General features: G+C 52.2%; 5 protein-coding genes across 5 annotated transcripts; 2 read left to right on the forward strand and 3 right to left on the reverse strand.

Annotated features, from left to right (window-relative positions):
• Positions 1-743: 743 nt before the first annotated feature.
• On the reverse strand, positions 744-3,790 carry PG997_009446 (uncharacterized protein; the record flags this gene model as incomplete). Its single annotated transcript, XM_066813761.1, has 5 exons — positions 744-1,580; positions 1,610-2,517; positions 2,571-3,367; positions 3,420-3,694; positions 3,770-3,790. The coding sequence occupies 5 exons, from the start codon at positions 3,788-3,790 to the stop codon at positions 744-746; spliced, it is 2,838 nt and encodes a 945-aa protein (XP_066665723.1).
• Positions 3,791-4,383: 593 nt separating this feature from the next.
• Positions 4,384-4,772, forward strand: PG997_009447 (DNA-directed RNA polymerases I/II/III subunit 10; the record flags this gene model as incomplete). The annotated part of the gene is made up of 3 exons (XM_066813762.1): positions 4,384-4,478; positions 4,534-4,620; positions 4,721-4,772. The coding sequence occupies 3 exons, from the start codon at positions 4,384-4,386 to the stop codon at positions 4,770-4,772; spliced, it is 234 nt and encodes a 77-aa protein (XP_066665724.1).
• A 4,198-nt stretch (positions 4,773-8,970) lies between these two features.
• On the forward strand, positions 8,971-11,491 carry PG997_009448 (uncharacterized protein; the record flags this gene model as incomplete). The annotated part of the gene is made up of 7 exons (XM_066813763.1): positions 8,971-9,092; positions 9,149-9,359; positions 9,418-9,516; positions 9,569-9,715; positions 9,764-9,929; positions 9,983-10,394; positions 10,456-11,491. The coding sequence occupies 7 exons, from the start codon at positions 8,971-8,973 to the stop codon at positions 11,489-11,491; spliced, it is 2,193 nt and encodes a 730-aa protein (XP_066665725.1).
• Positions 11,492-12,169: 678 nt separating this feature from the next.
• Positions 12,170-13,119, reverse strand: PG997_009449 (uncharacterized protein; the record flags this gene model as incomplete). Its single annotated transcript, XM_066813764.1, has 2 exons — positions 12,170-12,436; positions 12,505-13,119. 2 exons carry the CDS (start codon positions 13,117-13,119, stop codon positions 12,170-12,172), a joined length of 882 nt encoding a protein of 293 aa, XP_066665726.1.
• A 364-nt stretch (positions 13,120-13,483) lies between these two features.
• PG997_009450 (uncharacterized protein) lies at positions 13,484-13,690 on the reverse strand (the record flags this gene model as incomplete). Its single annotated transcript, XM_066813765.1, has 1 exon — positions 13,484-13,690. The coding sequence occupies one exon, from the start codon at positions 13,688-13,690 to the stop codon at positions 13,484-13,486; it is 207 nt and encodes a 68-aa protein (XP_066665727.1).
• Positions 13,691-14,930: the final 1,240 nt, after the last annotated feature.

Here is a 14,930-nt window from a genome sequence, read left to right on the forward strand (position 1 = left end):
CTCAGATAGCTCAAGCAAGTTGGTAAGACGGTGTTCTGTTACTCTGCTTCAAACTGGGTATAAGACCATGACCAGAAACGGAAGAAAGCTCTCGAACTCTTATATAGGTTTCAGTACAATAAGTTGTCGAGCAGTAGAATAAAAAAAACAGGATAGATGAGAATATTGTTAAGTCTTGAATTGTCATTGCTATGAAGAGCAAAGCTTCGCGGAGCTGCACTCCTCATGCCACTTTCAAATGGCGTAATTGCTAACATCGGCCCTCCGGCTCAAACTACCCCACAGAACAACCAACTATCAACGCCTATTTTGACCAATCAACATAACCAAAACTCGCTGGAGCAGGGCCTATAGCCGAGCATATTGTTACAGCTTGTGTCCCTTTGAGCGACCAAGATCCGTCCCTCCTGGAGAAGATGCTTGATTAAATGCATCTTTTGGTTAGACCGCGACTTTGGCTAGAGCAAACGTACACCTTTTTTGCACCACGCAACTGCATTCGGGCGTGCGAGGATGATGATTGAATCCTTGGCGCAAAGCGGAGGCATGCATTGCACATGCTGTTAATCAAGGGGCTTGCGGCTGCGGGAAAGGCATATACCAAACCACCAACCCGATCCATGGCACTGTAGTGCTTTTCGGTCTTGACACGGCTCTCTGATACGTAGGCCGAACGCAGCCAACAGCCTCGCAGAACGGCAGGAGTGACTCTTATGCGCCAGTCCTAGCGAACGTGTGTAAAGCTACGAAGCGTTTACATTCCGTTTTGTCGAGAATAACTTGGCCACCTCGTAGAACATATCCTCGACCGGAGGCATGGCATATACGGGTGCAGAATCAAGTAATTCCGCGAGCTTCTGGGGCGGCACAACCACGGGGTAAGCATCACTCATGTCTGCGTCTTCCTCAGGCCCATCCAGTTCCATCTCATCATCGCTTGCCTCTTCGGCGTCATTGAAAAGGGCAAGTGGCTTGGAATCAATCGGCTGCGCCGTCTCTTCCACCTTATCCAAGTCGATGTCTGCAAGCGGCTGGGCAAGAGTCACAGACCCAGTCTGACTGCGTTGACTCACGGACCAAAGCTGAGCGGCAGCGTCGAGAACAACGAAACCAGTCGAGCCAGGCGCCGTCATCAGCGACACAATCGGATATGAGAATTTTACTAGTGTTTCGGGTTCGCTCTGATCAAGACCGAATGTGGCCAATTCCGAACGAATCGTTCCATGCTTGCCGGGTCGCGACATTGCAACGGCGAACTTTTCTGACGCGTAGTCAACAGCAAGCTGGGGGATCAGCAGGGTGGACTTTGCAGAACCATCATCCTGGCTAAGTCGAATGCCATAGCTCAACTCATCCAAAACGACATTGTATACGACCAAATCATCGCTGAGCACGATCAGCTGGGACGACAAGATTCTCACGGCATGTATGTCCCCTCGGCTGAATCCATCCATGGAATCCATCACACGCCCGGATTCCGTATCGATCAGGTAGACTGCGGAGTCTGCACCGTTCCGGAAAGCACACGCTACGGTAGAACCATCTAATGAGAACGAAAGGGCTCCACTCCGCGTTGACGACTCGTGGGGGCATTCGTAGTGATGCCAACAGGCTTTGTCTCATGCAAGTGCACTGTATGAAGGCAGGTCCATTGCTCTAATTGCCGACCGGCCTGGTTCTTGATAACGAGACCATCACGCTCTCGGACCACGGGCTGCCAAAACCTTACGACGCCATCTTCACCGAGAGTTGCAAATCGGTGCGAGCTTGGATCGGCCGACAGGTCGAGGATATGCTCACTCCGTCCTGTGTAGTGAGGCCCGTTGATACGGGAAACGAGCTCAAATGCGCTATCCTCCTTCCCGGGCATCCAAAACTTGAGGTGTACCTCCCGTCGTTCTGCGGATGCTGCGTCAAGCACCGATACATCTCCGGACGGCGGGAGCCATTCGTCGACGGTGGCAAGCCACTTGCCGTCGAAAGAAGACTCGAGGTGAGTAACCCGGGGCTCGGTAAGAGGCTGACCCTTGGGCGTTATGTTGACGTCTGTGGGATGGGTTCTGGTCAACGGCTGCTTTGCAATTCCTTGCACTGTGCTCATCTCCACGGTTTGCAGCATGGGTATTGAGGTTGGGGCTCCAGTGTCGACAATCTGCTGGCCATTCGCAACACCTAGAAGTAGGTGGCTCGGGTGAGCTGGGTCGATCGTTGCAGGTATCCTCATGAATTCAGATCGAAGCCTCTGGTTGCCGACGCGAGTAACAATATTGTCTTTGGAGGGGGGTGGTGGGGTAACCAGAGTCTGGATCCCAGACACGTAGGTGATCGGCTTCATCTCCGCGGTGGAAAGGACCATGGTAGAGTTGTCGTCCAAATGAACAACATACGATGATCCCTTGCTCGAAACCACGATGTTTTCGATAGATCCCGCCAAATGCGGCAGGGGGTCCTTCTTGTTGGTATCGAGCTGCCACTGAATAAGTACTGATTCGGAACCACCAGAGATAATGTAGTTTCCTAGGATACCCAGTTAGAATTGTATAAGCCAGACTGAATGTAAAGGGACTCACCATCGCGCGACCATTTCACGGCATGCACCGCCTTGCGATGCCAGTGAAGTCTTCGCGGCTGGAGCGATTTCGTGATATTTGCGGCTTTATGCAGCAACCGCAGTTGCGGTAGGATATCGTTATAGTAGAAGATTCCTCCACGAGCACAACCAACTACTACATCAAGGACAAGCTGATCGCCCATCTCGACTTGCGACTGTTTTGTCAAATGAACACGCTGCGCAACCCGTAGATCTAAGCAGGTGATGTCGTCGCTGCAGTCCATAATAAACACCTCGTACCAAAGCTCCGAGAAAGGCGACCCGGGGGTCGAGTTCAGAGTACCGACAATGATGTCTTTCCCGGACGAGGCAGCCAAGACTTGACCACCCCAGAGGAACCTCAGATTTTGTATAGGACTCGTCCTGTCCACAACTGTCTTGGTTCCCTTCAGTTGAAGGCCTTCGACGTCACAAGCCAGGACATGCCACTTGTCTTCCATAGCCACAGATACTAAAAGGACGTCCTGGGTATCGCTCCCGACCTGGGTAACATCTACCTCCATATCTGCAAGGAGATCGCACTCCAGCTTGAGGCAGGCACTGGAGCCACTGCCAGTCGTCCAGTCTATTTTCCAGATACGGCCTGCAGATGAAGCAACCCAGAGCATGTTCGGAGAGGTTCGCGACAGGCGCATGGCGACAATACTCTCATCTTCATTCGATTTCGTCGTGACTTTAATGGGGATTTTCCGGAGCAGCAGGGAGTCGGCTGTGTTGTAGACTTGGATAGAGGCACTGTAGGCCAGGATGAGATGTCTGAACAGGATGGTTAGTTGGACCTGTAAGGATATGGAAGGGAATAACCCACTGGTCGTCGTCTGTCAGAATGGCATCGATATCGAGCATTCTTCCTCCAATGGGTAGCGAAACCTTCCATGCGTCGGTCGATGGCCCCTCGGCTAGCTTCTTGTCGGCTTTGCTCTTTCGTCGGGCAGGAGTTCCAGCCTCAGCCTTTGCAGGCGTTTGTACCGTAGAGTTTCCGTTGCGGAGAACATCCTTGTGCTTCAACTTCGATTTCTTGGGTGTTGATTTGCCGAAGTCATTGGCTTCCCGCTTTCTCTTGATCGCCGCCAAGGTCTCGTCCTGTGTAGAACAGGGTGTTAGTCAAATTGAATAGACGTCTTTGGTCTGCAATTTAAAAAAAACATGCGAGCATACCTCGAGTATTATTGGAGCCATTATGGGAAGGGCGAGATGGGAGAGGCTTGCTGTTTACAAGGCCGTCTAAATGCACGATCTTGTCTCTTCAAAGCGCAGGCTGTAAAACATTTCAGAAAAATAACTGGAGTCAGGTCGGCGATAAGCTTATCGCGCAGCACAGGACGGAAGAGGTGGGGCAGCTACTTCTTCGACCAGGGGACTCGACATTGGCAATGAGCAGGCGACGGCTTTTCATGTTACGAAATTCAATAATATCTTGAAATAAAACCTGGTAATCTTGAAGTATATCATGGCTATATCTCTTTTACCCACTTCCTGACTTACGCGACTGCAGTTCTTTGAAATATGCTGCTTGTATCTCTAAGTAGGAAGTTAAAGAAATGCTTAGGTAAGGGAGGACCCATCAAAAAGTCGATTGGCTTTGCTTATCTTATCCTTGGCTGGTCGCGGTCGCCGAGTGCCAGTGCATGAGCCAAAGTTTTATCCGTGAGTCGTCGCATTCTTGAAGAAAGAACTGGGCTTTCTTTGTACGGCTAATCACGCGACACATCCAACCTCGCGCCTTGCACCCAACTTATCGCAACCAACTTCTATCGAATTCAATCGTCAAGATGATCATTCCTATCCGTTGCTTTTCTTGCGGCAAGGTCACGGGTGACCTGTGGGAGCGCTATCTGAAGCTCATCGACGAGGGCACCCCTGATGGGTAGGTCAAATGAGCATTCCATCCATTCGCCGATTTTGCTAACCCGCCACCACAGTGATGCCATGGACCAGCTTGGCCTCAAGCGATACTGCTGCCGCCGCATGATCATGACCCACGTCGACCTGATCGAGAAACTCCTCAAGTATGCGCTCGTCCTGCCTAGCAATATGAGCCGACGTGACTGGCTTCCTGGGACTGCTGTCCTTGATAAACCAATAGGGTGCTGACATCCATCGAAACAGGTACACTCCTGATGGCCGAAACGAGAAGAAGATCCAGCTTGCTCAAGTTTAAACGACCCATGGAGGCTCAACCTAAACGAGACGAAAATACTGCCTGTCCCGCAGGCACTCTGCATTAATAGGCGTTCGGTCAAGCGATTTGCATTATTGTCTAGGGACTTTGGGTAGACAGCAAAGGGCAGATACATCCTTTCGAGTTACGGAATAGACGCGGTACCAGCGAAACCCTTCTGTGTCAGGATCTATCTTAGAGGCAGGATTTTTACTCCGCATCAAAGACTCCTCCTTGGGGCTTGACGCAGACCACTCGGAAGCCGAGGTCGAAGGATGGGCCGGTCGTAGCCACACTCCCAGGCTCCTTTGCTGCGGCTGCGGCAGAGGTGGCCACTCGTAGCCGGCCCATTGCGTGGAAACAGGGATGAATCGAAAATGAAATGATCTCTGACCACTAGGTCGCAGGAATGGTCGATGATACTGCCGTCATGTGACTTGTATCTAAAGCGAGGAGTGCGCTTACCTTGCGACGCAGCAAACATGTCTTTTGGATTGCAGTTTTAACGCGTATATCTCCTGAGTATCGTGTTTTCACCGCCTCTTTTTGTCAGATGTGGTGCCTAGAATTGTGGTCAGTACCAGACGTCTGGGTCAGGCAGATTTATGCAACGAGTGAGTACTATGGAAGGGCCAGTCTGAAGGGCGGGACTCGTTGCTGCTTTTACAAACGGATATGTTGCAATGTCGGCAACAGTCTCACAGGCGTTGTAAAAGTAGCAGTGTTGGATGTGTCCATGGTGAGCTCGGGCCGAACTCTTCGCACCCGAATAGTACCTGTACTCCGTAAATGCGCATGTGGGAAACATATCGTCACAGTAGTATTTGATCAGCGTGGTTCAGCGGATATTTCCTCTTTCGGTTTGTAACGCATAGTCACTGCCTTGATCCTACTCGTTGCGGGACCACCATTCATTTATGGAAGCCAAAATAAGATATGTCTGATGCAACTCCCTATTGTCTTCGGAGAATTTTGTAGCATATCATGTGTTTTGCCGCGATGCGTATCTGCATTGGAGGATGCCATTGCGACACTGTCAGGGTATTGAGAACTTCCTTACAGGCTCGGAAGCGTCGCTTACCAACATATAACCTGGATGCATGGCTGGCAACATCATCAAGATCCCAGGGGAGGGGGGCGAGTTGTTGCTGTTGGTTCTAACACGCATACACAAGCGTGTCATCCTGGCGGCCAACTCGGAGCTAGTTGGTGAGAAGAAAGGGCGGTTCACTAATACAGGCCGCTGGCTCTAATAGGACACACGCCCCGAGATGCGGCGCATTTGCCTTGTTGGCGACGTAGCACGGCGCCTATGCACGTCTGAGGAGCAGAGGCACCCTTTCGCAGCTAGTCGTTCTGGAAGAATACCCCAGCCTGCCCAGCCCGCGTCAGAAGCTCCAGGAGCCCAGTATCCATGTTCATCGACACCCTTTGCCAAATGACCCCATCTCAGCTAATGCGTGGAAAGCAAACATCTATTTCTAACCCGGCAGGTGGCCAAGCGAGTCAAGGCATATTTGCGGTTGATCAATCCATCCAGACGGAATCCGGATGGGGAGTAGTCTTGGGAGGGATACGATGATTATCTACCTAACATACCATATTTTAGAAAAAAGAAAGAAGGAAAGAAAGAAAATAAGTTCCATGCTAGTTTGCTAGCTTTCCAATGGCCCACCAACTCAACGAGATTGCAGAATTGCAATTGCCGTCCTCAGCCTTACTGAAGCACCCAAAGCTTGGGCGGCTTCTTGAGCGTGAGTGGCCGGTTGAAAGTGAGAGACATGGATCTCCCGGCCACCGTGTGTCGGTGTGAGTCCTAATCAGCTCATGTCTGCCCCTCCAGCTTGCCTTTTGTCAGCTCTAACATCATCCTCAATAGCCAATGGACGTCTTGGGGCCTGTTCTTGGCGTTGGGTGGGACAACTTGATCGACAACGAATAGTTCGTTGGATGCCTTTCTCTGGGCACTAAGCTGGGGACATGGGGCAGGCCTTGCTTTCTGTTGCTACGTTATACCACCGGCATGAAGAAGAACAGTTGCAGCGTTTCTCAGTTAAGGTGCTATACCGTCCAAGATAATGCCAGTCAGATACCTTGCCTGGCCATGCATCTGTACTTCAACTTTTGTCCGGAGTGACATGGCCGAGCGAGTTGGGAATCGTAGGTGGCGTCTTGACCCCCATACCCAGATACATCGTCACTTGCGACCAACATTACATACATAGCCCGCCATGAATTTCCTTTCTACACGTACTGTAGGCCTCCTGAAGATTGCTTCTTTTCCCCTGTCTCGGGATATTGTATCGTCAGGATTACCGATTTCAATAGATTATTTTTTCTTTCTTTCTTTGGTGGCGCCTGTGGCTGCTTCAGTTTGTCGCAGTTGCATGGACCCTTTCTGACTGTCCCGCACGCGGCACGCTAGGGCTAGACTGGTTTCTAAAATAGACTGGAAGCTCGAACCAGATCTTCGGATCCTGGGTGCTGTGCAATTGGGGGGGTGATGAGGGGAACTCGCTCACTCCAATTCCGCCCGGCAGCCGGTTGCTACAGAGAGGCTTCCCATTAGAAAACGTCCATTTGCACACTGTTGCGAGCTTTCTCCGTCCTAGATCCCCAGCCTTCCCTTGCTGCTTTGTATAGAGTTATATTAGCGGGCAGTGCACGGCCAAGGCAAGGGCGTAGATTAGCCCCGAATCGAATATTACTCTCCTACGGGAAAGAGGGGTCAAGATCTTTCTTATCTTAAGCAACGCCAAACTCTTATGTCGTTATTTTTCAGGCTGAACATGACTGACTGTACACTGCTCAAGGCCAGCGAAGTCGATCCTTACGAGCCGGGCATAACCGTTGCAGTCGGTTCGTGCCACCGCTCTAAGGAGGTGGTGCGCTCGGGACGCGCATCTTGCAGCAACAACAGTGCTATCATGGCATATAGCCATTGGCCCCTTGGCCGCTGATTTGTACGTACATGCAAGCAACCCTGAAACATTTCTGCCCCGGCAGGCTGGTTAGCATGGCACCAAGGGCTAACTTGCATGGCCAGCGTCCAGATTTCTCGAGCCCAAATCCGGGACCAGGGTCATGAATGGGAATGCATGCGTGTGACTCGCCGGTTGAAGCGAGCCACAGCTACTAAGCGCCGAGGCCCTGTCCACTCCCTGCAGCCCACCCACTCATGGCCCTCGCCCATCCTCCATCAGATCTGCCTGCTGCCCTCTGACTGGCCGGGCTTGCTGATTGAACGTTGCGCCCCAAGAGCAATGTGCATCTGCAAGCTCGTGGCCGACTGTACCGCATCATCTCTAGTTTCTGAGAGAAAAAAAACTCAGAAGCTCCCAGCAAGATGTTCCCTACCACAATCCCAACAGGAAAGCGACCACTCATCAGGCGTCTCGACTCCCATTCGGCTCAGCAAAGCTCTCGCAGGTCGATTGGGTTTTTATTTTGTTGCGTGTGGTTCAGAGCTCAAGTGCTCTGGAGGGGTGGCCAACAACCATCCATACAGTTCATAACCCGCCATCGCGTCGGCTATTCAGGCGCTGTCACCGGCCAGACAGCAATCCTAATAGTTCACAAGCAACTCCCGTCCGATTCCACTCCGCATGCTGTGGATATCCCACTGAGTGGAGCGACACCTTGTGACCCCTCCTTGAACCCCGTCACGACTGAACAGCTAGTTGTAAGTTGCCTTGCTGCCTGCTTTTCTTTGAGCGCGCCTACCGGGAGGAACCCGGGACCATAGCTCGACCTAGTCGACTATAGAGTTGCGCATGCTCGATACTAGCTGAGCCATCCGGCCCGAACCAAGACCTGTGCAGTGACTGCGACATAGGCTGACTCGATCTCTTCTGCCCAACTGTAGCTATCCGGACCGCGGTCAGATACCACCGCTTTAACTGGTACGCATCCCGTCACTCCGCCATCAGTCCATCTGCCCACCGTCTCCGTCCATCAAGCTTCCCAGGACGTTCTTTTTCCACGGCCGTCTGCCCAGACCTAGCGCAAGGCATAGTTGGTGACCCTGTCCGACGGTTGTTATCCAGCAATAGCTTAGATATAAGCGCGCTATATGGGGCTCTTGGCCATCTCTTTGGTTTAAAGAGACGCGGTCCGCTCGGAATCAGGTGGCTTCTGCGTTGGCTTATAACAGGGTCGACCTAGCAGCCGGCTTAACCCACCAAGCTCAGGTACAGCCATGGCTCTCGAGGCTCCGTTGAAAGCAACGACCGGAAATATTTTATCTGCGTTCTCGCCTCATACCGAGTATTCTGTTTCCTCGCCTGAGTCGTCCGCTCTCCACTCACACTATCGCACAATGTACGTTGTCAGAGCTGCGGTTACAACATACCGGTTGCTGATATAACTTCGATTAGGTCGTCTGTCGGTTCTGTCGATTCAAACTCTCTCCGCCCTTCCTCCATTGCCCGCGCTTCTTCTGCCAACAATCACTTGATGAGCCCCAGCGATATCGTGGGCCCTTCCCCGGTAACATCAGTGGGGACAGAAGTCACCGAAATAGAAGATGAGGCATCTGACGATGCGAAGCTCGAGTCAGCATCAGAGCACTCCGAGCCGCAGCCTCAGGTACGGTCTTTTTTGGTACGATCTACTTTTCATGTGTTTAATGGCTAACTTGGAGCAGCTCTTGATGTTGCGAACTAATATTACGGATCAAGTGCGACAGTCTCTAAGCGAAGAGGCTGTATCGGTTATACACGCCCCGGAGAGCTTTCAGAGCTGGGTCAGTACTTATATGGCGAAACCAAGAGTCGGTTGCTAACTACAAATTCTAGACTTCCTCTGACACAACTGTTCCACATACTGAAGCGGCTCAAGATACGTCTTCACCCAAGAACATGTCGCCTAAGAACTCATCGCCTAAGAATTCGCCAAAACCCGAGAATATTAATGTTCCACCACTGAATGACCACGTTTCGAAGGTATGGGGTTGCCTCCCCAATACACACAATGTACTAATGTTGAGGCAGGCAAAGTCACCGGGCTTACCCACACCACCGCCCATCTCGACAGATGTCAGGCCTGTGAGGTTTAGTCTGGAGAGCGCCACTCCCAGGGCTCAGAACCTCCAAGAGGTGCAGAGTTCGCTAAGCGATGCGTCCAGGATCCGTTCAAGTAGCACTAGCAGTCTCGAACGTAGGTCAATCGCATTGCTTCTTTGTTAACTCGTGTATTTACTCGTGAAGCAGTTATTCCAGAGTCAAGGGAGCCGGAGACCGATGTCGAGCCCGAGACCGAGGCTGACTATGAGGACGAATTTGTCACACCCAGTGGAGATGAGGATATGGATATCAGGTCGCTCAAGACGGCTCTGGCAGAATGCTGGACACTGTGCAACACCTTAGCCACTCTCAGTACCCACCACCGCGAGCGGGTTTTTATCACATCAGGGACCCCAGACGATCACGAAAGAGCATGGAAATGCTGCTGGAAACTCTGCCAACGTCTTTATGACAACCGGGACGAGGACGACACTTCGTTCAACGTCAGAGTCAATCTGGATCTTTGTCGAGACTTTTGCCAAGCCCTTTTCGATGTACGACAACGAAAGGATGAGACTGCGGACTCAGTATTGCGTGTGAGCTTCGAGCTCAATAACCAGTAGGTCAAATGAGTCATCCGTTGAGTTGGCCACAGATGAGGGCACTAACATCATTGCCAGTCTCTATAGCGCTCAGGATAATCGCAACCTGCCAGAGGCGTTCCGTGAAAGGACTCTGGACTTTTATATCACGCTATGTCATCGACTTATGAAACAACGGAACGAGCTTGCCGAAGAAACTGACTCGCTGCTCCGCGCTTGCTGGTCGCTTGCAGAAATGCTATTTAGCATTCGGCAGAATAAGAGAGATGGAAAGGTGCCGGATGAGGAATTGCTGGGTTCAGCCGTCCAAGCATGCTGGGAATTATGTGACATATTCAGAGAAGGCTGGACACAAATACGACCGGATAGGGGTACTCCAAGGCCAAGCCAAGCCAATTTCTTCAACTATCAACCAACCAGCGACCGCGATCAAGATGGACGGGCAAGCCGGACATCAAATCGCTCTAAGCGAGAGAGCTTAAAGAGCACTCCCCAAGACAAGCCTAGGAAGCCTCCACCAGTGCCCGAAACGCCGGTGACCGAATTCGAAGATACACCCATCTCACCTGACCAGTCACCACAAGTTCCAAACATTATGGTGTTCGGGACAGACAACAGCCGTAGTGGCGGTCGATGGTCCAGCAGTGCGTCAAACCTGTCAGGCTACTCCCAGGGCAGTCAGAGGACGTCTAGTACCGCGACCACGGCGACAACAGCAGAAGATGTTAACATTGCACGACTAAAGATGCTTATTTTGAAAGCAGCTATGAACGTGGGGTTCTCTCGGGACGAGGGAGCCAAGGGTCACAATGGAGCTGCCTCGCTACAAGCTTTCGTAAAGTCGCTGCCTACTGGCTCGTTTGGTTCTTTACCAACCCATACCACATTGCTGCAAAACTACAAAAACCTGGTGGTTGCTGACTCCTCGTTCCGTCAAGCATCAACTTTGCCGTCCAAAGGAAAGAGAGTAACCGCCAACGATATGGCGAAGAGTATAGCCTGGATGACCCATCGCTCTGCCCAGTACAGTTTTCTGAGGGAGCTGTTCAAACTGGTCTATGGTTTCCAGATGGACGAGGCTGAAACGAGAAAGAATGTCAGTATATCAGTCTAGTATGCTGGTTACACATACACGCACGCACGCACACTACCTCGACCACCGAAAAGAAAGAAGACGGCGGCCACAACTAGGTATCGCGAGAGATACCCCGGCATATCCGCCAAGTTGGACGACAGCCAACTGACATTTCTGTCAATGCTTGATTTTGTTTGTTCGTTCCAGCCCTCTCTGCTGAAGATACCCTTATGGATGGATTTATGGCGTATAAGGCTATGTGGTTTGGTAATAGACTTTTGTAAGCAGACCTTGCGATTTGTCGGTCTTATCACAGTTACGTTTGGCAGATCAACAAGATATTGTTCATCTAGCCTCTCCAATACGGAGAGCACATATATATACTACTATATCTGCATGGCCATCCCCACAATACACAACACAGCAGTTTTCTTGATTTAGTATACCCTTTGAATTACAAATACACAAATACCATGGTTGTGGGGGATATCGCTACGAGAAAGCATTCTGCAGACCACGATTACTTTATTTTTGGGACATATGAATCTCGTTCGTCGAACGCTGAATTCCATTCTAGGGTACCTTGATTTCGTTTACAGTTGATCGATTTTCGTTTTTCAAGAACAGTATTCGCTATTGTATCTCGAAAGCTAACTTGCGGAGCACGGATCGTTCTATGCATGGAGGATGACTAAAAGAAACCAGCGTTCAAGCCTCTCAGCCGTCCAGGTCATCCTGTTCCATCGCGGTGTCCTCGTCCCCGCCCTCGTCCCCGGTGACCGAAGGCTCAGGAGCTGCAGCTTCCCGCTCCTGCGCTTGCTGCTGCGCCTGTCGTTCCTCCTTCTCTCCCCCCTGCTCCTCCTCCTCGGCCCGCAATACCTCCTCCAGCTTGGCGCAGAGGTGCGACGCCATGGCGTGGCGGACGTCGCGCATGCCGCCGAAGTGGATGCCACCATCTAGGTCATGGCGGTGCTTTGCCTGTATCTGTGAAAAGGGAAATGGGTTAGCATGACAGGACAGGGTGGGAAGATGGCACGGGTTGTAAAGCTTACCGAGCAGCCATGATGGCTGGTGGCGTGCCAGCCGATCATGTCTTCTTGTTCGACAAACGGTCGCGGAGGAAGGATGACCCAGTCTTCTGACGAGTCACTTGGCGATCCCAGAGTTGATGGGAACAGGGAGTGCCTCTGGTCGCCTGCTGGCGCCTTTCCCGCCCGCGCAGTCAGTGCAGACATCGAGGGCTCGGGCATTCTGTCGGCAGGCCCAGCGGAAGAACTCGAGAAGTCGGCAAGGGCAGGGGTCGTCGTGAACTGGGCGGCCGCATCGGGAAGAAAGCCGCTGGTGCCGCCACTGACAGGGGCCGTCGCAGAGCGCATGTCGGCCGCGCTCTTCTGGGGCAACGAAGAAGGCCCCTGACCCGGTCCACTCCAGAAGGCGTCTCGGTGGGCCGGCACAGTACCGCCGACCATGATTGTGTCGCGCCCGAGACCGCCTCCTTGTGTGACCGGGCCATGAGGAGGGCGAGCTGTACCGAACGGGACATTGGGCGGGCCGCCATGCGTCGACATGCCTGCTGCTGGTGTGCCGGTGGTCGTGGTGACGGGGCCACCCGGAGCAGCGGGACCGAGACCATTCGAGAAGGGGCCGCTAAAGTCCCATCCTTGCATCGCGATGGGAGCCGGTTCGGGAGGCCAGTCGCGCAGGCAGGAAACCTGCAGATTGCGGCATGCTCGCTGACAGCTGGTTCGTACCCGCGCTGGAAAGGGGTCGCATCGAGGGGCGGCCGTACCCCCTCTGCGACAGACTGGCACCCGCCAAGGTACGGGCAGACTGGGAGACGCCGTCTGTCCCGGAGGGGGTTCTCACTACTCTGTTGACCAGAGGTACCCTGCACATATACGATTAGCGACACACCAACGGCCATAGCTAAGGGTAAGAGTATGGAAGTTTGGGAAGTGGAGTGGCTGTGAGGCCCTGAGGGAAATTATTGATAAGAGTATAGGGGGTTTGGGAATTCGTGCATCACTGATGTCAGGTGGGGAAAGATGTCAAAACGTACCCGAACTCCGCGTCTTCCCCGTATGCCGACTTCAGGTACTTGACCTGAGATACCCCGAATCTCTGGTCCCCGAATGCCTGCCGGTACGCCTGTACGATCTCTGGTGCCTTCTTGCCGTCGATCCAGGCGTCCAGGACGAACTGGATCTGCTCGTTCGTGTAGGATCGTGTACCTCCCATCTTCGTTTCTACGACTTCTTCGCTCTTTAGGCTCTTCGACACAAGCTGTTTATAGCTTCAGCTGTTGCTGTTGGTATCTGGTGGTATCTGGAGTTTGGGTGCAGTGGTGCTGGTGTTGGTGGTGTTGGTATACTGGTGTATCTAGATGATGATCTAGAGGAAGAAGAGGCTCTGGGGGCCAGAGCGGACCGAGGAATTTATACCCGGCCCGGGAGACATTGAACGCAGCGGCCTGTTGCGCAAGCGGGTGTCAGCGGGTGCGGTATTGACTTGGGGCGAGTCGTCCGTGACCAAAAGGAGGCGGGCGCCATGCATACATCAGCCAACACGCATTGAATAGCACGGGTTGTTGCACATGGTGAGCGCGCTCCGCTTTAGTCGACTCGCATAGATTCGTATAGAGCTGTGCATAGTGAATAGTGCAGCGCTACTCACCTCAGCTTCTACACCCCGTGACAGATGGCGAATACACGGGGGACGGGACGGAGGTGACCCGCCTCGGTGCTCTTCCGTAAGCCGGGCATGCCGGCCGACGATCTGGTGAGGGAGTCGGTGCTCCTTTCGCTGGCGCTTGAATGGGTTGTTGCTGCTGGTGGCGCCGGCCATTCTAAGGACTGTAATAGGGGCTTTGATCCTAATAATTAATATAGTGTTAAAAGAGTTCTTATAAAAACAGATTAGTTGGAACGCGTTCTCGGCGATTCTTAGAAGAAGACTCATACCTGAAATCCTTTTAAATGTAGTCAGTATATATATCCCTTTTAGTTGCTCTTGTCGGCGACTCTTAAGGAGGTAGGCCATACCTCAAATTCCTTTTGGCAACTGCCGTCCAATTTCAGCACACTAGTAATTGTGTGTCGGCCCTGATGCCGATGAGGTACCAATGACCAAATTGCCGTCTTAAAAGCATCACCGGCCCCTTTTCTGGTTCATACTGAACCAAAACAGGCTGCTGTGGCTTGGGCTTGGTCTCCTTCCCCATAGCCGTATACTGGCTGTCTCTCTTTGACTATGTCCTTGGCCTATGTAAATTGGTCAGTACTTCGGCTATAATGGTCACCCAATGTCAAGAGCAGTGTCTTAGTGACTTAATGGACACAGATGTGTACCACCCAGTGACGTCCTGCCGTTATGACATCAAGTGACAATAAGCTCTTGTGGCCATACAGAATATGACAAGGCTTGGCGAATGTTGGGTCGTGCTGAATCATGCGAAAAGAATCTTCGCTAAGCCGGCACT

Source organism: Apiospora hydei, assembly GCF_038363865.1.
Source record: "Apiospora hydei strain CBS 114990 chromosome Unknown utg000007l_segment0_segment0, whole genome shotgun sequence".
Lineage (NCBI taxonomy): Eukaryota > Fungi > Ascomycota > Sordariomycetes > Amphisphaeriales > Apiosporaceae > Apiospora > Apiospora hydei.